We start from the raw sequence: 25233 nt of genomic DNA, 5'->3' as shown, positions 1-25233 counted from the left end.
GTGCTCTGGTACAAGAGTGCGTCAGGTCGAGGTGACGCTCCAGAGTCCAACACACAGTCAGCAGAGAGAGACAGAGAGAGAGAGACAGAGAGAGAGGGGGATAGAGAGAGAGAGAGAGAGAGAGAGAGAGACAGAGAGAGAGGGGGACAGAGAGAGAAAGAGAGAGAGAGAGACAGAGAGAGAGAGAGAGAGAGAGAGGGGGACAGAGAGAGAAAGAGAGAGAGAGAGACAGAGAGAGAGAGAGAGAGGGGGACAGAGAGAGAGAGAGAGAGAGAGAGAGACAGAGAGAGAGAGAGGGGGACAGAGAGAGAGAGAGAGAGAGAGAGAGAGAGAGAGAGAGAGAGAGAGAGAGAGAGGCACTCTGGAGGAGAAGAGGGGCTGCACATTTCACTCAGCCTTAAAGGAATATGGATGTAATACTATAGTACTATACTGACAATATAGATATTAAAATCACCCACATGTCCCTGATTGCATGCAGACACTTTCAAGGCTACTATTACTACTAATAGAAACACATTAAAGGGACTGTTTCTAACTTTCAGAAATGCTTGTTAACAGCGACACCTGTGGCCGTTAAGTCAACGAAAGTCAGCGTCCTGTTGCTCGCGCTTGTGCTCGCTCTACATATACATGAACGAGCATCGCTCAACACAGTGAGGCGACACACGTCAGCTAAAAGCACAGTATCACTCTATATTTCAGCTGCTTGGCAGTAATGTTAGCTGACCAGACCAAGGTCTCTCCATGAATCAATGCTGATCCTAGTGTTGGCTTTTCCTGCCTCAGCCTCCCGACCGCGGCCGGAGGAACGGGGGAGACACCGGAGTTTTAGTCGGAGACGATAACGTTTCTCTCTGCGGAGCCCCGTCACTTCACAAGACACGGGAAACCTCTGTTGGTCTGGAGGAGCTGCAGCAGTTATTTCTGCACAAACGTCCACTGTATATTCACTAGATATTCTCAGAGCTACTAACTCTTCTGCAGTGTGGAGTGTGTAGTGTGCACGTGAGGTGGAGCGAGTACAAGCACGTTGTGTGAGTGAAGACAAGCAGGCAGATGAGCGGTCTGAACAGCGTAGCCACACGCGAGGCGCATATGCGAGCGCACACGGGACACCGACTCAGTAGATTTATACGTGTAAAAAGTTACAAACAGTCCCTTTAAGAGCAAAATACAATAAAGAACATCCCCCACACTATAATCTACACACACATATTTAATAATACTCAGAACCTGTCATTTAACTAAAACTGTTTTGAATTCTGCTGAAGAAAAAGTTGCAACACAAGTGATGACTCAAGAACTATACGCTGACTGATCAAATGTTCGGCGTTTCCTAACGTCTTACGGTAAAATTGCAGCAACGCACAGTGACTGTAAGTGTGAGCTGACATTGCAGAAAGATAAACAAGAGTCTGCATAAATGTATAAATGCTGTATATGCTTGGAGAACTGAGAGTCTGCAGCTCAGTGAGGCTGTTCGGTAGATAAACCAAAATTGTTTGGACAAATTTTGACCCCATTCCTTCTCTGGGCTCCATGAATGTCTGTACAAAACTTTCATCCAATAGTTGCTGAGCTATTTCAACATCGCCTCCCCAAAAGCAATGCCGCTAGCGTGGTTTAAGTTTTGCAACTGGCACTGTAAAGTTTTAGGGAAGACAATTAGGAAAAGCCAAACTGAAGCATCAGTTGGTGACACAACAGCACTGAACAGCTGACTTTTTACTTTTTCTGTCGAAGCCTCTAATTGTTGGTGTCTCTAAAGTCTGAACTTGTCAGGTCAAAAGTGATTTGTTAACACGGAAATCTTCAGACTGAACTGACTAAACTAATTCACCATTGTCCTAGCGGTCCGTTCACACCAAAAGGTGTATGAATGCCACGATAATTTAGCGTGCAATAAGAACGCCATTCTTGATTTCCAGGAGTTATTTGTACGTCATGTATTCTGTATTGACTGTATACGGTTAAGAGTTAGTGATGTAGTATGAAAAGCAAGAAAGATCACTGATGGTGCGATGGGTCCAACAAACAAAGGACTTTTAACCAGGAGACCGATGTTTGAGTGTTTTCCGTGGTTGTGTTGGACCTTTAATTGAAACAGCAACATCATTTTGAACTATATGTTTCATACTGCTTTTTGCGACTCTTTTTATGACCCTTTATCAAAAAACAACAAAATATTTTGAAGGAAAGATATATTAAAAAGCTTTAAATCATTAAAAATAACCAACATGTTTCGACCGCTGTAGGCCTTCGTCGGGGCTTTTAACAAACAGACAACACAGGTGTGTCCTCACCTATACAGTAGCAGCAACCAATGAGAGGCTATCACATGACCCGGATAATAACATGACAGGTGAAACAATGAAAATAATGAAAATATGATGAGGTGAGATTACACAGACTGTACATCATAAATGGAAGATAGGTACCTAGAGGTGGAAATTACAAATTACTTTGCAAGTTTGAATCATTTCGCTAAGCATAAGCTCATGTAGTCAGATCTTTTCTCGTCTATATTATTATGGAGATCTGGAGAAATTCAATTACAGAATTTGGTTTGAAAAGGTTATACTTAAAACAAATAAAACTACACAATAATGAACTTGTCTGTACCCACACACAAAAAATAGAGATGCAATTGTTGAAACTAACTTCAGGATTTTTAAAATCTAACTGAGCTGCTGTGATGTCAGTCTGGTGTTGAGGTGACGGAGGCCTTCGTCAGCTTAATGTCTGTGTAAGCTCGTCCTCAGGCACTGAAGCCTGAATCTCCTCATGTCGCTGCTTTGATGCGGGACGACATCACATCATCATGATGGACAGAGTGTGAACAAAATGTGACCTCTTGCAAAATGAAGTGGAAACGCTGATAAAAGAAAAAACATGCAAATGGAAATGCAAAATTTTAAATAAAATTCATGGTTCAATGCACATGATTACCAACTTACTTATTTACAAATGTATACAAAATACCCGTTGCAAGAGCACAATGTTCTCTAAATTATTTCTCTAAATTCTCAAAGATTCAAATGGAAACGCCCACTCAGCCATTAGCAAAAATCAAAACATGAAGCTAATCAATAAGGTTATGAATAATGTGAACGCTAGCACTAGCTGAGGCAACGTTAGCTGTGTGACAAGTTTGGAAATGACTGAAAGGGTTGTAAAGTGGAACGTATACTCCCATGTTCTGCAAGGTAGAATTACTGATTTTGTGAATGGAGTCTGGCGGCTTTGAAGAGAGCGACATAATGGCTTCAGTCGTATTTTAGCCACCTAAAAAAATCAATATCAGTTTAAGTGTGTGCTATATTTAGAATATTTTCACCACTTTACCTCGCCGTCAGACAGCCCTTTACGAAGTGGAACTGAAGCCGTTTTATCTCTGTCTTCAAAGCCACCAGACTCCATTCACATAAACAGTGATTTTACCTCTCAGACCACGAGGAGTAGCTGGCCTACCGCTGCATCGATCAGATAGTTAGTTTGTGTTATTGTATGACTTTCTGATCTGAACTAACGTGGCGTCCACAGCAGTACATTGCTTAGCTTCCGTGCAAACTGGGAGCATGCTGACCGCCATCTAAGTTACTGTATGTAACGTTAATACACTGACTATAAGGATGTATATATACTGTACATGTAGCAGCGTCATGCAGAAACCAACGTCAGGACACGTGGGGAAAGGTTTTTAGAAGGGCTTGAAGGGAAAACAGCATTTTGACACTAAAACATAAGAATTTGGACCAGAATTTGAATGTTGATATTTGAATACATAAGGAACACCACCGGGAAGCTACAGAATGATATAAAAAATAATCAAAAAATAATAATAATAATAATAATAATAATAATAATAATAATAATAATAATGGACCCATCCTTTGAAAATCTATAACTATACAATTCTTTATAAAAAAATTAAAAACATAAAATACAAGAAAGAGAAAACAGCTGATGTTGAAATAAAAATCGACAAAATATCTGAAGTAAAAAAAAATTAAATAATAATATTTAAAAAAAAAGAAGAAATGTTTTTTGACAGACGTTCAGAGCTTTTGTGTTATGAGTGAGGATGTTGCTGAATGCCCGCTGGACCGTACCTGTCCACATGGACGCAGAGTCCAGGTGCGCTCTCAAGCTGCAGTCTGACATCCTGCCAGGATCAGTCAGCTAAGCATGGCCTCAGGCGGCCGGGGGGCGCGTCGGCCAATCAGATTGTTTTGTGGCTTATGGAAGGTAATCTGTGCCAGGGGCAGCGTGTGTGTTCAACGGGCTCAGAAACTACAGTGAAACGAGGCTTCATCGTTTTCGAAAAAGTGTTTTTGTATTTTGTGCCATCGTTGTGCATGCAGCCCCTTCGTCTGTGTGTGTATGGTGTGTGTGTGTGTGTGTGTCCATGCATATGTGAACGTTTATGCATGTGTGTGGTCTTTGTAAGATGAGGATGTTTCCCCTGAGGTGATGGATGTACAGATCACTTTCAAAGCCGGGAAATTCGCCCCCCCCCCTCCCAATGCCCCACATGAACACAATGTTCCCGGCTTGTCAGTGAGAGCCTGATGTGTTTTGATAGCAGCGCTGTGAAAAGAAGAGTAATGCTGTGGCTTTCTGTGGTATTCATCCAAAATCACAGAGCAGACAAACATCGTACGAAGGCTGATACCCGTCTCGCAGCGGAGGCATTTATCTGCTGCAGAGCGAGAGAGCAGAGACGGCTTTCAACAGGAGAGCTCTCTGCACAGCGAGGCGTCTTTGTCTCAGTGTTTACAGAGGAAAACAGCGAGATGTTCACATGTCTCTCTCACAGCTCGGCTCACCGCGGGCCTCCTCAGGTGTCTCTCAGGTTTTCTATCACCTCAGAGAAGGAACAGGGTGTGTTTAGTGCTTTAGGGCCCCATACTGACATTACCCCATTTCTTTGTTTTGTTAACTTCCTGTCATTATTGTGTTATTATTGAGTAGTTCACTCAGCCTTTTTATCAACACATTTATGAGGATGTCATATGGCCTGACATCCTCACATCCACTACAGATGAAAAATACGAATGTTGGCGCAAAGTTACCTTCAACCACATTATTTTATGTTGTAGCAGTAGCTTGATGTGGTGGATTGCACCCTCCGGGTTGCCCCTAGCGAGGGAGTTTAAGTATCTCAGGGTCTTGTTCACAAGTGTGGGTAGAATGGAGCAGGAGATGGACAGGCGGTGCGGTGCGGCGTCAGCAGTTATGCGGGTGCTTTATATGATCGTTGTGGTTCAGAGGGAGCTGAGCCGGAAGGCAAAGCTCTCGATTTACCGTTTCCATCTACGTTCCAACTCTCACCTATGGTCATGAGCTTCAGGTAGTGACCAAAAGAATGAGATTGCGGATACAAGCGGGCCGAAATGAGCTTCCTGCGTAGGGTTGCTGGGCTCAGCCGTAAAATAGGGTGAGGAGCTCAGACATCCGATGGGAGCTCGGAGTAGAGACGCTGCTCCTTTGCGTCGAAAGAGGCCAGCAGAGGTGGTTCAACATCTGATCAGGATGCCTCCTGGACGCCTCCCTTTGGAGGTTTCGTCCAACTGGTAAGAGGCCCCGAGGTAGACCCAGAACACGCTGGGGAGATTATATATCTGGTCTGGCCTGGGAACGCCTCGGGGTCCACCAGGAAGAGCTGGAAAACGTTGCTGGGGAGAGGGACGTCTGGAATTCCCTGTTTAGCCTTGTGCCCTGCGACCCGGCCCCAGATAAGAGGGAGAAAGTGGATGGATGGAGTAGCTTGATGTTTCTATCATGAACAGTTTCAATAGAGCCTGTTATGACCTCAAACTGCTGTACCTGACCTCTGACCCCCTCTGCTGAAATGTGAACCGCATAGTCAGAGGTGTGTCTGTGGCTTTCGCCGTCTCCTAATAAGCTTCTGATCATGACACCGACGCACAAGTAAACCCATCCGTATCATTATTAAAGTACAGTCCTAACAAATCATCTAAAATGGAATCAGACCTTGTGAGCGATATAGGCCATTTATGTTAATTGAGATATGTGAACATTGGAACAGGCTGTTTGTGTGTGTGTGTGGGTGTGTGAGTGTGGGTGTGTGTTTGAGCATAGTGAGGCAAATATTAACTTTGTCCAAAGTACATTACTGTTGCTAAATTACGATGCACAAATGTCAGCAGAGTTAATGTATTTTAGTGGAATCCTGCTCTGAACTTCAAACTCTCTGCATGAGCATATATGGCTAATCCCTCCGGTCCAACAATCGGCGTCATGAAAGGCACATTTCACTGTACAGTCGATCAGAAACATGACCCTGGACAGATGAGAAGGTCGCTCTGTGTCTACTGGATGTGTAGAAAGGCAACTGCTTGCTAACACGATTCGCCAAAACAACTTCATAAGGCTTCTGTTAAAGTGTCAGAATTTTAGTTTAAAGGAACAATGTGTAACATTTAGGCGGATCTATTGGCAGAAATGGAATATAATATCAATATGTATGTTTTCTTTAGTGTATAATCACCTGATAATAAGAATCGCCTTTGTCTTGGACAAAAAGTTTCATTTGAACACACTGCAAAGACTACATATTTTCTAATGCTTGTGTTTAATCTCAGTCTAATTATTTTACTTTACCCTGCATTTCATGTGTCAAATAAAACCACTTGGATCTGAATCTCTCACTCTACAACTCTATAACTGTGACAACATCTGCATGAAGTGCATCTTCCACATGCAGATGTTCAGAATTATTTTGGATAATTCAGAGAGAAAGGAAATAGAAGAAACTGCATTAACACTGGCGCTCCCTGTTGGTAACCACAGGTACTGAAGCTTTACGAAGGGCAAAGATACAGAACAAGTACTGCCTAGTTGGTAATATATGATCAGGGATATTATCATTTTTCTTATGACTTATTATAAACCATTCTAATTTCCCTTTCTTCCTTATTTCTATCGTCCACACTTCCTCCTACAATGCAGAGTAAGACTGTGCTCTCGGTAATTACAGTTAGTCCACTTATTCATAGATTTAGGAATAAATAATCTAAATTACAATGTCATTCATGATTTGAAATTTAGTCCATTTATTCATGGGATTGATAAATAAATGGACTAAATTTCAAATAATGAATTACATTGCAATTTAGTCCATTTATTCATGGATTGATGAAGAAGTATAAAAGAATTTACAAATGAAATATTAACCTGTCAATAAATGGTTCAAATTAAAAACACCATCAAACTGTCAAAAAGTGCATTATTTATAAATACATTCATGAATTCATGAATAAATAATGGAATTTTAAATTATATCTGAAAAAGAGAAATAAATAAATGGATTCACAAATTAAATTAAGAATACTGGTTTTAATCAGGTATTTAAAAGCACATATTCTTTGCATTTGCAACACATTAATAGATTAATGAATTCATTTGTAAACAAATGTATTAATGCCTATTTTATTGTACAATAAGATATTAATCAATTAAATGCTTTATTACTATTTTCGTGACTCTTGTGGTCCTCCATATAAAATCCACCTCACATTGCAGTGGAACAGGTATGACGAGGAACACAAATTAATATCAGATATAACAAAACTGCAAGAGGAAATAGGAAAAGACAATATTACATTGGGGAATCTGCCAGGAAATACATCAAGGGAAGTACACAATATTATGATTCATTACTTAACAGGAATAATTGAGAGGATTTAGGGGGGGGTTGTTTTGTTTTTTTGTTTTTTTCGTTATCAAAAATATACACACAACAAGGCACTGTCAATTATCATAACAGTAAAAAAAAACAACTCTAGGTTGAGCATGGGCAACAACATATATCAAAAATAACCTTCAAAGTGAAGAAAAATAAAACTGGTCACGGAATAAGTATTAAATAAATAAATAATAAATAAATAAATGAAGAATAAATAAAGAATATATATAGATATGTATTTTATTTTTTCATTTTTCTTTACTTATTTTTGTAAATACTTTTTAATTTGAACTATTTATTAACAGATTAATATTTCATTTGTTAATTCTTTTATAGTTCTTTTTTAATACATGAATATTGCAATGTAATTCATTATTTTAAATTTAGTCCATTTATTTATCAATCCCATGAATAAATAGATTCAATTTCAAATCATGAATTACATCTTAATTTAGTTTATTTATTCATTAATCCTCGCATAAGTGGACTAACTGTAATTACTCTATATATCACATTAAAACATAAAAGAAACGGGGCTCATCTTAAATTATTTTGTACATACCAAATAAAGAGAATCATTTAACAAATAAGGAGAATAATTAAACAAATAAAGAGAATCATTTAACAAATAAGGAGAATAATTAAACAGAGAGGATTTAGTTTATTTTGTTAGTTGTAATTGTTTATTGTCCCGCCTCCAGGTCAGCAGGTGGCGGTAATACACCTTTAAGCTGATTTCACAACCGCCAATAAACACCAAGGAAGAAGAAGAGCTTGTTACGCTTTGAGCAAAATGGCTTCTACTGTGAGTAGAAACAGCAGAGAGTCTTTAATGTGACGAGAGGAAACGGTGTTTGTGACGGAGTCTGATGGAGAAAGAGTTCCTGTGATTGTGTTTAATGTGTGAATGCTGAGAGCGTTGGTGGAGCAGCGACTAACTGCAGCTACTGAAGAGATATCTGGTCTGTTTGAAAGAAGGATGGAGGAGAACTCTGGAGAACTACTGGACTCTGTTTACAACACTCAGCTCCGGTTACACAGAGCAGGTTGGTTCTCTCTGTTCTCTCTCTGTTCTCTCTCTGTTCTACCAGAGCAGGTTGGTTCTCTCTGTTCTCTCTCTGGTTCTACCAGAGCAGGTTGGTTCTCTCTGTTCTCTCTCTGGTTCTACCAGAGCAGGTTGGTTCTCTCTGTTCTCTCTCTGGTTCTACCAGAGCAGGTTGGTTCTCTTTACTTCTCTCTCTCTGTTCTCTCTCTGGTTCTACTGACATCAGACCAGTGAATGTAAATGGGTTCTCTGGGTACCCCCGAGTCTCCCCTTTACAGACATGTTATGATAATCACATGCAGTATTATGCATACAGTATAAATGTGTTATTTTCTCCTGTTCTGAAATGGTGTGTTTGAATATTTCTGCTCCCTAAACAGTCTTGAATTATATAAATGTCACTGTTTATTATTGTAAATCAATTAACAACACAAAACAATGACAGATATTGTCCAGAAACCCTCACAGGTACTGCATTTAGCATAACAAATATGCTCCAATCATAACATGGCAAACTGCAGCCCAACAGGCAACAACAGCTGTCAGTGTGTCAGTGTGATGACTTGACTATGACTTGCCCCAAACTGCATGTGATTATCATAAAGTGGGCATGTCTGTAAAGGGGAGACTCGTGGGTACCCATAGAACCCATTTACATTCACTGATCTGGAGGTCAGAGGTCAAGGGACCCCTTTGAAAATTGCCATGTCAGTTTTCCCTCTCCAAAATTTAGCCCAACTTTGAGCATTATTTAACCTCCTTCGTGACGAGCTAGTATGACATGATTGGTATCAATGGATTTCTTGGGTTTTTCTAGTTTCTTGTTGATACTAGTATCTTCACTCTAGCTTTAAGACTGAACCCGCTACAACCTCTTAAAAACAATAATGTTGGCTGGGATCGCCGGCTGTCCCGCGGGTCTCAGAGGGTTAAACAGAAAACATGTTTAATATTGTGATATTTACTGGAAATGACAATACAGCCAACAGCAAGTAGGAAACTTCCAGGCTCCTGGTGATCCCCCTCCAGCCAGCTGCCACCTTATTTAGGTTTTTGTAGTGAAGGAGGAGGTATCGTATAGATAACTCCTCAATTCAACTTCACAAATCAGTCGTTCTTCGTCCATTGCAACGCTTTCAAAGTGAACGTCAGGAATAAGTAGAAACGGAGCGTCTGACAAAAGTTCAGCTCAAAACGGCGCACTGTGGAAAAAATGGCATATTTTCTCACTTTTGACATAAATATATTAGATTATAAATACATATTTATTCATAAGTATTTCAAGAGATGGTCTTATTTGCATGGAGGATCAGTAAATGCACATTTAGTATAATTAACCTTTTATTCTTTCAACTTTATTGCCTTTTAAGGGAAATTTTGTCTCACATCCCACATTTAAGAAAGTAATGGTATCAGTGGTTAAGTTTTAACATTAAATTACAGTTTGCTAAGATGTGTGTATGTATTTATTTATTCTCCACAGACGTCCAGCAGCTGTTGGTGGTTAAAGAAGAGGATCCCACTGAGCAGCAGGAGTGGAGCAGCAGTCTGGACCAGGAGGATCCAGATCCCCCGCACATTAAAGAGGAACCAGAGGATTTCTGGACCAGTCAGGAGGGAGAGCAGCTTCAACGGCTGGAGGAGGCTGATATGAAGTTCCCATTCACCTCTGTCTTTGTGAAGAGTGAAGAAGATGATGAAGAGAAAGCTCAGTCCTCACAGCTTCATGAGAGACAAACTGAGGAGAACAGAGAGGCAGAGCATTTGAAAAGAGAAGCTGATGGAGAGGACTGTGGAGGATCAGAATCATCTATGATCTCAGATCCAGATAGTCCTTTACAACCAGCTACTCATGACGAGACTTCACCCTCCTCTGAATCTGAGACTGATGACAGTAGAGATTGGGAGGAGACTAAAGAACCTCAGTCAGGTTCAGACCCTCTGCTAAACAATGAAGTATCTGTAAGTGATATGGAAGGTAATACTGGAGAAACATCAATTAGCTCCAAAAGATTTCTTTGTTCAGTTTGTGGTAAAACATTCACACAAAAGACACATCTGAGAGAACACTTAACTGTCCACACAGGGGAGAAACCTTTTAGTTGTTCAGTTTGTGGTAGAGGATTCGCACGAAAGACACATCTGAGAGAACACTCGACAGTCCACACAGGGGAGAAACCATTTAGTTGTACCGTTTGTGGTAGAGGATTCGCACGAAAGACACGTCTGAGAGAACACTCGACTGTCCACACAGGGGAGAAAGCATTTAGTTGTTCATTTTGCGGTAAAACATTCGCTCGAGAGACACATCTAAGGCGGCACTTGACTGTCCACACAGAGGAGAGACCATTTAGTTGTTCAGTTTGTGGTAAAAGCTACACACAAAAGACACATCTCAAAGCACACATGACTGTCCATACAGGGGAGAAACCATTTAGTTGTACAGTTTGTAGTAAAAGATTCTCACTCCATAATAGTCTGAGACGACACTTGGCTGTCCACACAGAGGAGAGACCATTTAGTTGTTCAGTTTGTGGTAAAAGATATACACAAAAGACACATCTGAAAGAACACATGACTGTCCATACAGGGGAGAAACCTTTTAGTTGCTCAGTTTGTGGTAAAAGATTCACACAAAAGTCCACTCTGAGACGACATTTGACTGTCCACACAGGGGATAAAGAATTTAGTTGTTCAGTTTGTGGTAAAAGATTCACACAACATAGTAATCTGAGACATCATTTGAGTGTCCACACAGGGGAGAAACCATTTAGTTGTTCAGTTTGTGGTAAAAGATTCACACTAAACGACACTCTGAAACAACACTTGCGTGTCCACACAGGGGAGAAACCATTTAGTTGTTCAGTTTGTGGCAAAAGCTTCACACTAAACCAGACTCTGAAACAACACATGGGTGTCCACACAGGAGAGAAATTTACTTGCAGCGTTTGCAATAAAACATTCACTCGTCGCCACAAGGTAAAAAATCACAACTGTGTTGGTGAGAGCAGTTCAGTTGAACTCGGTTCAACACTAATCAGCTAAATACTGTCAGACTTAAAGGTCCAGTGTGTAGGATCTGGCAGCATTCTTTATCTTTTTATGTATTTACTGTATATTTTGTTGTATATATTTAATTGCTGGAACCACGGTTGTTTTTGTCTTACCTATGTCTTGCTGCAAAAGCAAATTGCCATCCAGGGACAATAAAATTGAGTTTAGGTTGCATATTGTAACGTTAAGCCTCTCCCATGTGTGTTACTGCAGTTTCAAAAGCGTGTCGGAGAACGGCGGTGGCCTTCAGGTAGCGTTAAAACATGAAAGTCTCTCTCTAGAGCCAGAGTTTGGTTTGTCCGTTCTGGGCTACTGTAGAAACACGGCGGACTCCGTGAAGAAGACCCGCTCCCTATGTAAATATGAAGAACTCATTGTAAGCCAACGAAAACACAACAACTCTTAGTTTCATATTATTATACACTAAAGAAAACATAGTTATTAATATTATATTCCATTTCTGATAATAGATATCCCAAAATGCTACACCCTGTTCCTTTAAAGAAAGGTCAACGTTTTGGACATTCATAAAAAAAGTGTGTTTAAAGTTTTTTTTGGCACATTTAGAAACTTTTGGATGATAGACACACTTTAGATCTATGAATAAAACATTTTTAATCACAGGCTCCCTCTGATGAAGATATGATGGTTGTATAACTTGACCTGAACTGTACAGGGTCACTACACATCCTTATTTATAATCCTGCACATGTGCATGTTTGCACTAAAGCGTATTCAAAACTCTATTGTATAGTTTACCTTACAACTGTGGCAAATGAACGTATATATTTTTTATATAATTAAAGTCTGCACAGTCCACTTCCACACCAGGCCAATATTCACTTTAGCATTTTACCCAATTTCCCCGGGGATCCATAAAGTCTGTTTCTGATTAATACTTCTATTACATATATTTATAATCTGTTATCTTTTTTCATCTTCTACTTTCTTTTTCTAATGCTTGTGTTTAATCTTAGTCTAACTATTATTCTTTATTGCAGAATAGCCTTGTAGCACAGCCTTAAGAAGAGTATGCCACCCTGCAATTCTCTCCACATTTAAAATGAGCATGTGTCAAATAAAACCACTGAATCCTTAAATCTTGGATCTTGAATCTCTCATTCTGCTTCTGTCATTGGAATAACTGAGACAACATCTGCATAACTGAGACAACATCTGCATGAAGTTTCCCTAAGTGCATCTTCCACATGCAGATGTTCAAATGTATTTTGGAGAATCCAGAGAGAAAGGAAACAGAAGAGACTGCCTTAACACGGGCGCTCCCTGTTGGTAACGATGGGTACTGAAGCTTTACGAAGGGCAAAAATACAGAACAAGTACTGCCTAGTTGGTAATATATGACCAGTGATAATATAATTTTTCTTATGACTTATTATAAACCATTTCCTTATTTTCATATTTCTATATTCAACACTTCCTCCTACAATGCATAGTAATACTGTGCTCTCAGTAATTACACTATTTTTTGAAGAAAAAAAAAAAGCATCCCTGAAACCCTGAAAAGAAATAAGTGGATGAAGATTTTAAAAAATGGCGTTGTTGTTCTGGCATCTCTCAGTGGCTGTGAGATGCAGAGGAGAGCGAGGACAAGGAAGAAGACAGGCTACAAGAAACACTGACTGAAGAAGAAGAGGAAGGACAGACAACATGGTGAGGTAATAAAACAGAACTTTCAACCTTGAATATGTAAGAAGCTTTTCTCCATATATATATATATATATATATATATAAATAATAATATAAAAAATAAATAGATAAATAAAAGTATATATATAAATATATATAAAAGTATAACTTTAATTTATCTTAAAAAAAATAAAATAAATAAAAGTAAAACTTATTTATCTATTTATTTTTTATATTATTATTTTTTATATTATATATATAAAATGTATTCATTTTTAATTTGTTGTATTATTATTTTTATATTATTTTTTATATTTGTAAATAAAATAAATATTTTTTTATTTTTTGTATTATTATTTTTTTATATTATTATTTTTTTGTATTAAATATACATATAAACATTTTTTTTGTATTATTATTTTTTGTATTATTATTTTTTTATATTATATATATAAAAACATTTATTTGATTATTTATTATTTATTTTTTTATTATTATTTTTTTATATTATTTAATATCATTATTATTATTTTCATTTTCTTTAAGAGTAAAACTAGTGAGTAGTTACAGTCCTGATCCACACTCCCACCAGCAGGTGGCGGAAATGCGTCATAACGTTGTTTCCCAACCGCCAATAAACACCAACGAAGAAGAGCATGGTACTCAAAATGGCTTCTATCGTGAGTAGAGTAACAACACAGCTGCTAGTCAGAGTCTGATGAGAGGAAACGGTGTTTGTGACGGAGTCTGATGGAGAAAGAGTTCCTGTGATTGTGTTTAATGTGTGAATGCTGAGAGCGTTGGTGGAGCAGCGACTAACTGCAGCTACTGAAGAGATATCTGGTCTGTTTGAAAGAAGGATGGAGGAGAACTCTGGAGAACTACTGGACTCTGTTTACAACACTCAGCTCCGGTTACACAGAGCAGGTTGGTTCTCTCTGTTCTCTCTCTGGTTCTACCAGAGCAGGTTGGTTCTCTTCTTCTCTGTTCTCGGTAACAGGAGCAGGAACGTTACGAGGAACATGGAAATGAGTTGAACAACTTCATCCACACACTCTCTCACAGCAGAGGAAAGAACAGAGCCAGCTAGCTTCTTCTTCTCCTTCCTCTTCTTCTTCCTCTTCTTCCTCTTCTTCTTCTTCTTCCTCTTCTTCCTCTTCTTCTTCTCCTTCCTCTTCTTCTTCCTCTTCCTCTTCTTCCTCTCCTTCCTCTTCTTCTTCTTCTTCTTCTTCTCCTTCATCTTCTTCTTCCTCTCCTTCTTCTCCTTCCTCTTCTTCTTCCTCTTCCTCTCCTTTCTCTTCTTCTTCCTTCTTCTTCTCTTTCTTCTTCTCTTTCTTCTTCTTCTTCTTCTTCTTCTTCTTCTTCTTCTTCTTCTTCTTCTTTTTATTTATCCATCCACTACCCCTAATCTACTCTACTCTACTCTACTCTACTCTACTCCAGTCTCTTAATTACTCCAGTGTTGATCAGAAACCTAAAAATCTTCTTTCTCTCCTCTCCACTGTGTCTCCGCATCCAAGCAAATCCTCCACCCTGTTCTCTCCAATGGTGCCAACCTCTGCACACCTGCTACCATACTCTGTCTATTTAACTCATATGTGCATGAAGTAAGGGCTTTGAAGGGCCGGTGATCCGCGGCAGCGCGGGGTCTAAACGGTCCCTCCACCTGGGGACAGTGTTGCCAGATCTCGTGAGAGAAACAAGCAACCAGGTCTAAAGAAACCAGCCCAAAAGAAGCAACTCTCCCCCAAAAGAAGCCCAAAAGAAGCGACCTTACCTACCGACCACAATATGAGAGAGAGAGGCGGCCATTTGATCACTACATATATATGTATGAATATACTTTAGATTGCATTTCATTTCATTTTAGCATAATTTTTTAGCTTTTAACTTCACATTTTTTTTAACTAAACTTAAAGAATTTGAACATTTAATTAAATCTTTGCATTTCACCAGATTGGCATAATATGCTTGTACATCACACTTACAAAAAACACGCCCCCCACTTGAGGGTGAATCCAATCTTTACGTCCACTCTCTTTCCCAGTCTTTGTCGTACTATATGCCATATTTCACCCACTGGCGTTGTTAGCTAAACTCCATCAACCCCACGAAGATTTGTCTCACAACAACAGCAACGCTCTAAGTGGCGGCGGTGCCGGTGAGCGACTGCAACAGGACAAAATAGACCGGTATAGAGGAGAGAGACAGGAGCCCAAATTAGCAACTACACTTTAGAAATAAGCCCAAAAGAAACGCAACCAATATTTGTAAGCGACATTTCAGAGAAACAAGCCCAAAGTTGCTTATAATAAGTGCAACATTTCTCCCACGTTTAAGAAAGTAGTGGTATCAGTGTTTAAGTCTTAACATTAAATTACAGTTTACTAAGACGTGTGTATGTATTTCATTATTCTCCACAGACGTCCAGCAGCTGTTGGTGGTTAAAGAAGAGGTTCCCACTGAGCAGCAGGAGTGGAGCAGCAGTCTGGACCAGGAGGACCCAGAGCCCCCACACATTAAAGAGGAACCAGAGGACCTCTGGACCAGTCAGGAGGGAGAGCAGCTTCAACGGCTGGAGGAAGCTGATATCACGTTCCCATTCACTACTGTCCATGTGAAGAGTGAAGAAGATGATGAAGACAAAGCTCAGTCCTCAAGGCTTTATGAGAGACAAACTGAGGAGAACAGAGAGGCAGAGCATTTGAAAACAGAAGCTGATGAAGAGGATTCAGATCCAGATAGTCATTTACAACCAGCTACTCATGACGAGACTTCACCCTCCTCTGAATCTGAGACTGATGACAGTAGAGATTGGGAGGAGACTAAAGAACCTCAGTCAGGTTCAGACCCTCTGCAAAACAATGAAATATCTGTAAGTGATATGGAATGTAATACTGGAAAAACTTCAATTATCTCCAAAAGATTTCTTTGTTCAGTTTGTGGTAAAACATTCAAACAAAAGATACACCTGAGAGAACACATGACTGTCCACACAGGGGAGAAACCTTTTAGTTGTTCCGTTTGTGGTAGAGGATTTGCAAGAAAGACACATCTGAGAGAACACTCAACTGTCCACACAGGGGAGAAACCATTTAGTTGTTCTGTTTGTGATAAAAGATTCGCACGAGAGACACATCTGAGACGGCACTCGACTGTCCACACAGAGGAGAGACCATTTAATTGTTCAATTTGTGGTAAAAGATTCACACGAAAGACACATCTGAAAGCACACATGACTGTCCACACGGGGGAGAAAACATTTAGTTGTTCAGTTTGTAGTAAAAAATTCTCCCTCTATAATAGTCTGAGACGACACTTGGCTGTCCACACAGGGGAGAAACCATTTAGTTGTTCAGTTTGTGGTAAAAGCTTCACACAACATAGTAATCTGAGACATCACTTGATTGTCCACACAGGGGAGAAACCTTTCAGTTGTTCAGTTTGTGGTAAAAGATTCACACTAAACCACACTCTGAAACAACACTTGCGTGTCCACACAGGGGAGAGATTTACTTGCAGTGTTTGCAATAAAAGATTCACTCGTCGCCATAAGGTCAAAAATCACAAGTGTGTTGGTGAGAGCAGCAGAAAGAAATGAAACTGCAGAGATGCTTGTTGAACCATTTAACATTATTCCAGCAGGTGTGAAGTTCTGAGGGTAAAAGACTTGGTTCAATAATGTCAGACTTAAAGGTCCACTGTGTAGGAACTGGCTGCATCTAGCCACCAGTGATTCACCTATTTATTTATTTATTTATTCATATTTATTTAATTGCTGGGATCACTTCTGTTGTACCTCGAGTCCAAAACATTCAGTGCTTCACCCACCCCCCTATTCCTTGATGTACCCTATGTAGGCGTTTTGTATCTTATTGTCTTACCTATGTCTTGCTCCAAAAAACCATTTGCCCTCCGAGGACAATAAAGTTGAGTTGAGGTTGCAGATTGCAGCCAGTTGTTGTAAGAGTAGCGTAGGTCATTAGGAGAATAGCAGACCCAGTGCCTAGAATGTGTGCAAACAATTGAGCTAGTGAAGCAGAAGACACAGTTAGTTTAGCTTTGAGAATATCAAGAGAATGTTCAGTGGAAGTTTGTGCAGAAATAAATGCTGCAGCTCCTCCAGACCACCAGAGGTTTCCCGTGTCTTGTTTCCCGGTGGCTGAGTGGAGTGACGCTCCGGAGCGAGTAATGTTATCGACCTCGGCCCAAGCACGAAAAGTTAACACAGTGTTTTGTCCGTTCTGGGCTACCGTACTGTAGAAACCTGGCGGCCGACTCCATGGAGAGAGGATCCGCTTCGTATGTAGATACCTCATTCTAAGGTAACGAAAAAACGATACGGTTTTGCCAATAGACGTGTTCTCGGGGATCAATGATGGTCAGAATGATCGCCAATAGCCAATGCCTTTGACAATGTCAAGACAATATTTGTAATATGTATTAAATTATGTAGTAGTAGTATTAAATTAATATTAAATTAAATTTGCCTCATCATAGTTTCACGTCGGCATCCCCGCGACTGAATGTGAGTGGAGAAGAGATGGAACTAGGGCTGTACCGAATAATTTGAGGCTTCAAAGCTTCATTCATAATGTGTACATTCCTATTATTATTATTATTATTATTATTATTATTATTTTTATTTTAATTATTATTATTATTATTATTAATAATAATTTGCTGTTTTTCAACAGCTGAACTACTTCTTGGCACTAATCAACTGTTTCGATGTCTTCCAATCAGGTTTTCAACCACATCACAGCACTGAGACTGCTCTTGTTAAGGTCATCAATGACATCCGCTTGAACTCACAGAGCGGCAGAATTTCATTCTTAGTATTATTAGATCTCTGTGCTGCATTGAATTGAATTGTTCCTGAAATGTGCTATATAAATAAACTTGCCATGTGTCTATACATTTTTTTTTTTTTTGTCGTGACTGTGCTTTTTTGGTATTGCATGTAGTCATTGCACAGCAGACTATAGGGCAGGTACTGTATACATTCATCATAACATAAATTGGTGCATATAAATTCACCAGTATAGAGGAAAAGACGATCCCCTGCCTAATGTGTGTCCATACCAATGTTGAAACAAAACCTATGCCCTCGCTCTCATTACAAACATGAAAAACTAGTTTTTGCTATATATGTGCTCAGAAACACATAAAATACATAAGTACATATTATAAATATAAGATAGTGGTTGTGAAGAAAAGAGTTCGATCCCCGTTCACTGACCGAGCCTTGGGGATTATCTTAAAGCTGCAGTGGGTAGAATTGGAGCAAAAATAAAAATATATATATATATTTTTATAAATGAGAAAGTTTGTGACCTGGCAGCCATGTTGAGATCTGTTGAGGAAATACCAAGCACCGTCCACCAGCTGGAGCGCAAACTCTCCTTTTACAGTTAAACAAAATGTTTCTGAAAACATTACAGGCGAGAAATAGGCATTACATTATATTCATATTTGATCAGCGCTGCCTAATTTGACCATTTGATTTGAGTTTGCAAGTGATTGACAGCTGCCTCAGTTGAATGAACAGCCAATAGAAACGCACGCTCTCTCTGAAATGACCTGTGATTGAGATTTTTTTGAAGCCTGAAAAACAGAGCCATGAGCCAGTGACTTTGAATTTCTAGTGGAAAATGTATTTTTTGTTTTTTTAAGGTGCAACACAGTATATGAGAGACAATATTTTCTAATCAATCTCATTATTAAATATGATTAAATAAAGTTATTTTTATAAAACAGTCACTATATTGTGACAGTAATACATGAAACAGGTAACCAGAAAAAAATCATGTGTCTCTGTGTCCTCCGGTGCTCCTAACGGCATCTGCAAGATTTCGCAGACCGGAGGAAAACAAGCAGTAAGAGCTGATCTGGGATCTGCGTACCATCTGCCGTCTATGACAGCCGGCTGTCAATCACTCTGAACTCCGACCAAACGGTCAAACTAGGCAGCGCTGATTAAATATGAATCAATATTCTGTTACGTTAATGCCTATTTTTCTCCTCAAATGATGTAAGAATCATCTTGTAGTGCACGGTTTAGCTGTAAAATTAGAAAGTTTGTGACGCCGCCACCATTGTGAAATCTCTTGAAGGAATGCCAAATTCTGGTCACATGACGGGAGCACAGCAATAGGAACGCTCTCTTAATGAAATGACCTGTGATTGGTCAAAGTCTCTCGTCACGGGTTAGATTTTCTAAAGCCTGAAAACAGAGCCATGAGGAGGTGCAGAAATCTAGTTTTCTCTCAGAACACTTGAATTACAATATGCTGAAAGGTGAATTTTTGCCCAATGATGCCAAAAATATACTGACTACTGAAGCTTTAAGGGCTTACTTACAAAGAAATGTGCACTTGTGACCCTCTCCTCTGAGCATTTCAACCAAAGACGGAAATTCCCTTTAATGATTGTTTCCTTTAAATTCATTCTTTCAGGAGAAGAAGAAGAAAAAAGAAAATAATAAATTACGTCCCAGAAATCTGCTTCTTCTTTTCTATGCTGTTATTCATTCTGCGACCTTGGGAGGGTCCCGAAGCTACTGCAGGTTTAAATTGGGAATAGTGACATCTTATTTTTAAAAGCAGGCTTTTATTTTTGTGGGTTATTCGGCAAATTGCAGCGGAACCGGATATGACGTCGCTCTTAGAGCAATAAGGCGGCGAGTAGAGACAGCAGAGTTCCTTTGTTGTGACCGTTGATAGACCGTTTGATGGAGAACAAACTGTGTTTCTGACGGAGTCTGATGGAGAGCAAGTTTCTGTCATTGTGGTAAAATGTGTAAAGTCCAGATGCTGAGAGCGTTGGTGAAGCAGCGACTAACTGCGGCTGCTGAAGAGATATGTGGGCTGTTTGAAAGAACGATAGCAGAGTACGAGGAGGAACTCTCTCGATCAAAAGAGGAGAACGAGCGACAACAGAAACTACTGGACGCTGTTTTACACCCTCAGCTTCAGTTACACAGAGCAGGTTGGTTCTCTTTACTTCTTCTTCTCTTTCTGTTCTCGAAAAACAGTCGTAATATTACGAGAATAAAGTCATAACTTTACGAGTTTTACACTGTTTAGCATTGGCAGAGAATTTTGGCAAATTTCACTTGGGCGCTACCCACATAATCAGCTGTGCTGCTCATTCCACAAATTCATGATCCTTACAAGTTGAACATCACTGTGAAGGTAAATAAACAGGCTTTCCAACGATGTAAAATACAATGACCATTAGCATTGTAACAACAGAGAAATAATCAACCAAACACAAATTTCCAAACTTTTTTTTCTGAGTTTATTTCATTATTCTCCACAGACGTCCAGCAGCTGTTGGTGGTTAGAGAAGAGGATCCCACTGAGCAGCAGGAGTGGAGCCTCAGTCTGGACCAGGAGGACCCAGATCCCCCACACATTAAAGAGGAACCAGAGGACCTCTGGACCAGTCAGGAGGGAGAGCAGCTTCAATGGCTGCAGGAGGCTGATATCAAGTTCCCATTCACCTCTGTCCATGTGAAGAGTGAAGAAAATGATGAAGAGAAAGCTCAGTCCTCACAGCTTCATGAAGGACAAACTGAGGAGAACAGAGAGGCAGAGCATTTGATAACAGAAGCTGATGGAGGATCAGAACCAGCCAGGATCTCAGATCCAGATAGTCCTTTACAACCAGCTACTCATGATGAGACTTCACCCTCCTCTGAATCTGAGACTGATGACAGTAGAGATTGGGAGGAGACTAAGGAACCTCAGTCAGGTTCAAACCCTCTGCAAAACAATGAAGTATCTGTAAGTGATATGGAAGGTAATACTGGAGAAACATCAATTAGCTCCTCTGGATGTGCTAGAAGCTTTAGCCACAAGGAACATCTGCAGAAACACATTGGAATCCAATCAAGGGGGAAACCATTTAGTTGCTCTGTCTGTGGTAAAACATTTGCAACAAGGTCTAGTTTGACCACACACGTCAGAGTTCATTCACATGGAAAAACTTTCAACTGTTCAGTTTGTAGAACAGGTTTCAGTCGCAGTACCCATTTGGCTAGACACATGAGAAGCCATACTGGGGATAAACCATTTAGTTGTTCAGATTGTGGTAAAATATTCAAACTAAAGTACTCTCTGAAGCAACACTTGACTGTTCACACAGGGGAAAAACCATTCAGCTGTTCAATTTGTGGAAAGAGATTTGCGCTAAAGAAAAATCTGAAACGACACTTGACTGTCCACAAAGAGGAGACAACATTGAGTTGTTCATTTTGTAGTAAAAGATTCATACAAAAAGGTGAACTGAGAAAACACTTGATGGTCCACACAGGGGAGAAACCATTTTGTTGTTCAGTTTGTGGAAAGAGATTTACACGAAACGGACATTTGAAACGACATGTGATGGTCCACACAGGGGAGAAACCATTTCCTTGCAGCGTTTGTGATAAAAGATTCACTCGGCTCTGTAGTGCCAAAAAACACAAGTGTGTTGGTGAGAGCAGATAACAAGTCTTCAGACAAATTTCAATTAGACACAATTCAACATGACGTGTTGGATTAACCCAGTTGCCTTTAAAGGATAGTTTCAGATTTTTCAAGCATGTCTTCATACAATAATCAGATGCCACATGTATGTTGAGAGAGTTATCTTCAAGTGGGTGTCTTCGTACTGAGACTCGTGTGCAGGTTAAGTTTGTCCCGGCAACCAACCTTCAAGTGACTACCAAGACATATCCCTCCGCCCGGCTCAACCAGGAAACATTGTGTGGAAACATAAAGAGGGACTTTTCTGTTGATTAGTTAATCTATTTATCATTTCAGCTCTAATTTTATACACTGTTGGGTAGAGTAATCTGTAAAAGTTCATATTTTATAAATTCTTCTTTATGTTAGTTTAGATCTTTCTTCCCTTTTTGTTATTGTTTTTTTTTCTCTTGGGGTTGGGGTGAGGTCCTTTGTAGAAGCTTGTGGCTTTTGACATCTCCTGACACATTTCTTGTTTTGTTTTGTTTTTTCCATTGACTGGATTTTTTTGCAGTTTTATATATGTGTAAATAAATAAAAGTTTTGTATGCAACTAGTAAGTAAGAAAGTAGATTATTTTCATTTTATGCTACTTTACATTTGTATATATTGTTCTACATTGATATGACATCTAGTTCTAATGGTCACTTTTGAGATTAAGATTTAACATTAAATGTGTTACATTTAATCACAATACATTTTTATTGATTAAAACAATGGCTCCAAGTCTTTTTTTGTCGTGTCCGAGAGATATTATTTTACTTAAGTAAAAGTATCACTACCACAATGAAAATACTCTGTTACAAGTCCTGCTTTCAGAAAAGCTGCAACACAGATTAATCAAACATCAAAATGTGGCTTACATGTTAAGGTATCAGTAATGACAATCCAATAGTATAATAAACTGAATGAAATAATAATATTCACAGGGTCCATTCTGCTGCACAACCAGTACAGAGAGACACGGGTCTGTAAATACAAGTTTGACTCTGCAGGAATTACAGCATCCAGAGGAATCACCTTTTACAGTCACTAAGGAAGGCAAAACATCAGGACTTGTCATTGTAAGGTCTATTAGAGGAATACAGCAGATAACATATACTGTGAAATTATTCCATTTTTTAAGAGAAACTGATTCAGTTCAACGAATCTAGAGTTTTCATCATTATTTATTGTTATTATTATTATTATTATTATTTATGTATTTTTTTTAAAAATTTTATTTCAATCTCCTGTTCCCCACTCTAGTCCAGATGGTGGTGGTAATGCACCTCTAAGATGGTTTGCCAATCGCCAATAAACACCAAAGAAGAAGAAGAAGAATATAGGAAGAATATGCGATAAGAGCTGTTCGAATTCACCAAATGTTAAGGAAAGGAGCTTCAATGCTTCCTTTATTATCTCCTTCAGCAGAGGATACACTGGAGCATCCTTTACCAAAGGAAAGGAGAGAATAACATCCCACAATTCCTTGCGGCCGTAGCATTTAAAGCGACGCACCATTCGGCCGTTCATAACAAACTATATGCTCATCTTGCATATTATTTTCATACGCTCATACACTAATTGGGATTCATGTTGAATATGAGTGGACAGTGACAACCATTTCGTTTCACTTTATTGTTAATTAATTATTTATTTCGAACATGTAACAAATACCTCAGTAAAAAACAAAACAAGAATAACTAATAAAATGAACAGTAAACAACCAATTAACAAATAATCTACATAAATAAATATTACGACTATTTAGAAAAGAAGTTGGAAGAAGTACAGCTTACACTAACAGTATATGATCCTACACCTTCTCCATAACTCAAACAATTAACTCAATATGTATCATATATTCCTGTTTATATAAATTCCAACCGTGGTAATGAAGTGATATTTGTCCACGTTAGGTCAGAGGATGCTTTATTATATGTTGATAGATTGTTGCAGCAGCAGGAGGAGGAGCTGTGGTATCTCTCTTTAACACACCGCGGGTGAAGCAGACTGTCACTGAAACACCTGTTTGAAACGCACGGGGGGAGCAGCGTCTTTTGTAGTCCGTCTTTAGAACATTGTAGTTTCACCACGGCAGACTGACGTCACTAACATCCTAGTGTCTAGTCTAATCGAGTCTAGTGAAAGAGCAGTCGGATTCTCTGAACACTGCAGTTGTCTTTTCCTAACTCCTTCTGAATTCTCCTTCTCACTTTTCCATCGAGGTCAAGGAGAAGCGGTTAGGAAAAGACGTTAGGACGTAATTATTTGACTTTTCGAACGCAGCCTTGGTGTCTTTTATTTTGAAGAAGCCGTGGTACCGGAAGTAGTTCCCCTCTCTGAGTCTAACTGGAGCAGCAGAGTCTGCTGGCTGAAGAGGTTTGTCTTCGTGTTTTCGGGTCTTTGTTGTCCCTTTCCCGCCGTTAGTCCTGCTCTTTATGTCCCGGAGTGAACCAGCAGAGTCCGGGTGTCTGGATCAACGTGTTTCAGTGGACTTTGTGTGAATATTCTGGACGTTTCAGCTCAGAATCATCTCTGTTAGCCCAGAATGCTAACTGGAGTGATCGCAGCTAACTGGAGATAGACGAGAGGTAACCTAGCAACAGAGAGACCAGACTGTCTTTAACGGAGTGTCTCTGGAGGACAAGCTGCTGGGATTCAGTGAAACATGTCTAAAGTTGAACTGCTGAGAGTTTTTGTGAAGCAGAGACTAACTTTGGCTGCTGAAGAGATATTAGATCTGTTTGAAACAACGATAGCAGAGTACGAGGAGCAGCTGGAGTTCAGCTCCAAAGAGAATCAACGAAGACAGAAACTACTGGACGCTGTTTTACACCCGGAAGTCCAGCTACACAGAGCAGGTTGGTACAGTTTCATTGTTTTATTATCACTTTAAACTGCTGGGAAACCAGTGGTGGAGGAAGTATTCAGATCATTTACTCAAGTAAAAGTACTAATACCACATTGTGGAAATACTCTGGTGGGTTAATGTAGGTTAACTAAGTACATTTACTAACTAGTTGTTGTACAATTTCGAGGTAGGCTACTTTAAAGTGGCAGTAGTCAGTATATATTTTTGGCATCATTGGGCAAACATCCCATAATAACCTTTCAGCATATTGTAATTCAAGTGTTCTGAGAGATAACTAGACTTCTGCTCCTCCTCATGGCTCTGTTTTCAGGCTTTAGAACATCTAGCCCGTGACAGGAGACTTTGACCAATCACAGGTCATTTCATTGAGAGAGCGTTCCTATTGGCTGTGCTCCGGTCATGT

General features: G+C 39.5%; 4 protein-coding genes and 1 pseudogene across 13 annotated transcripts in view; all 5 read left to right on the top strand.

Moving 5' to 3' along the window:
• The first annotated feature begins 8499 nt into the window (after positions 1–8499).
• LOC119503372 (gastrula zinc finger protein XlCGF57.1-like) lies at positions 8500–18382 on the top strand. Of its 8 annotated transcripts, none has more exons than XM_037795126.1 (4): positions 8500–8760; positions 10243–10659; positions 16274–16657; positions 18207–18382. In XM_037795126.1, exons 1-4 carry the CDS (start codon positions 8622–8624, stop codon positions 18329–18331), a joined length of 1065 nt encoding a protein of 354 aa, XP_037651054.1. In that variant the 5' UTR covers positions 8500–8621; the 3' UTR covers positions 18332–18382. The 8 variants fall into 8 exon arrangements, with proteins under 8 accessions (XP_037651054.1, XP_037651056.1, XP_037651051.1 ...); XM_037795128.1 differs by having other exon boundaries at positions 8501–8760; positions 16274–16335; XM_037795123.1 differs by having other exon boundaries at positions 8503–8760; positions 16274–18382.
• Positions 14157–25233, top strand: part of LOC119503373 — a 25702-nt pseudogene continuing 14625 nt past the window's right edge.
• Positions 20203–23250, top strand: LOC119503561. The gene is made up of 3 exons (XM_037795403.1): positions 20203–20450; positions 20784–21266; positions 23222–23250. The coding sequence occupies exons 1-3, from the start codon at positions 20258–20260 to the stop codon at positions 23248–23250; spliced, it is 705 nt and encodes a 234-aa protein (XP_037651331.1). The 5' UTR covers positions 20203–20257.
• LOC119503371 (gastrula zinc finger protein XlCGF57.1-like) overlaps positions 20205–25233 on the top strand; it is a 29621-nt gene continuing 24592 nt past the window's right edge. Inside the window, exon 1 of the mRNA XM_037795120.1 lies at positions 20205–20228. The gene's annotated coding sequence lies outside the window, so the exon portion shown is untranslated. The remainder of the gene's footprint in view (positions 20229–25233) is intronic.
• The window catches only part of LOC119503376 (gastrula zinc finger protein XlCGF48.2-like), an 11337-nt gene continuing 10217 nt past the window's right edge, over positions 24114–25233 (top strand). Inside the window, exon 1 of one of the 3 annotated variants that reach the window (XM_037795137.1) lies at positions 24114–24819. In XM_037795137.1, coding sequence (XP_037651065.1) covers positions 24627–24819 — 193 coding nt within the window. In that variant the 5' untranslated portion in view covers positions 24114–24626. The remainder of the gene's footprint in view (positions 24820–25233) is intronic. The other 2 variants (XM_037795136.1, XM_037795135.1) reach the window with 2 other exon arrangements.

Source organism: Sebastes umbrosus, chromosome 15 (genome assembly GCF_015220745.1).
Source record: "Sebastes umbrosus isolate fSebUmb1 chromosome 15, fSebUmb1.pri, whole genome shotgun sequence".
NCBI lineage: Eukaryota > Metazoa > Chordata > Actinopteri > Perciformes > Sebastidae > Sebastes > Sebastes umbrosus.
This window is presented reverse-complemented; position numbering and strand designations above follow the sequence as displayed.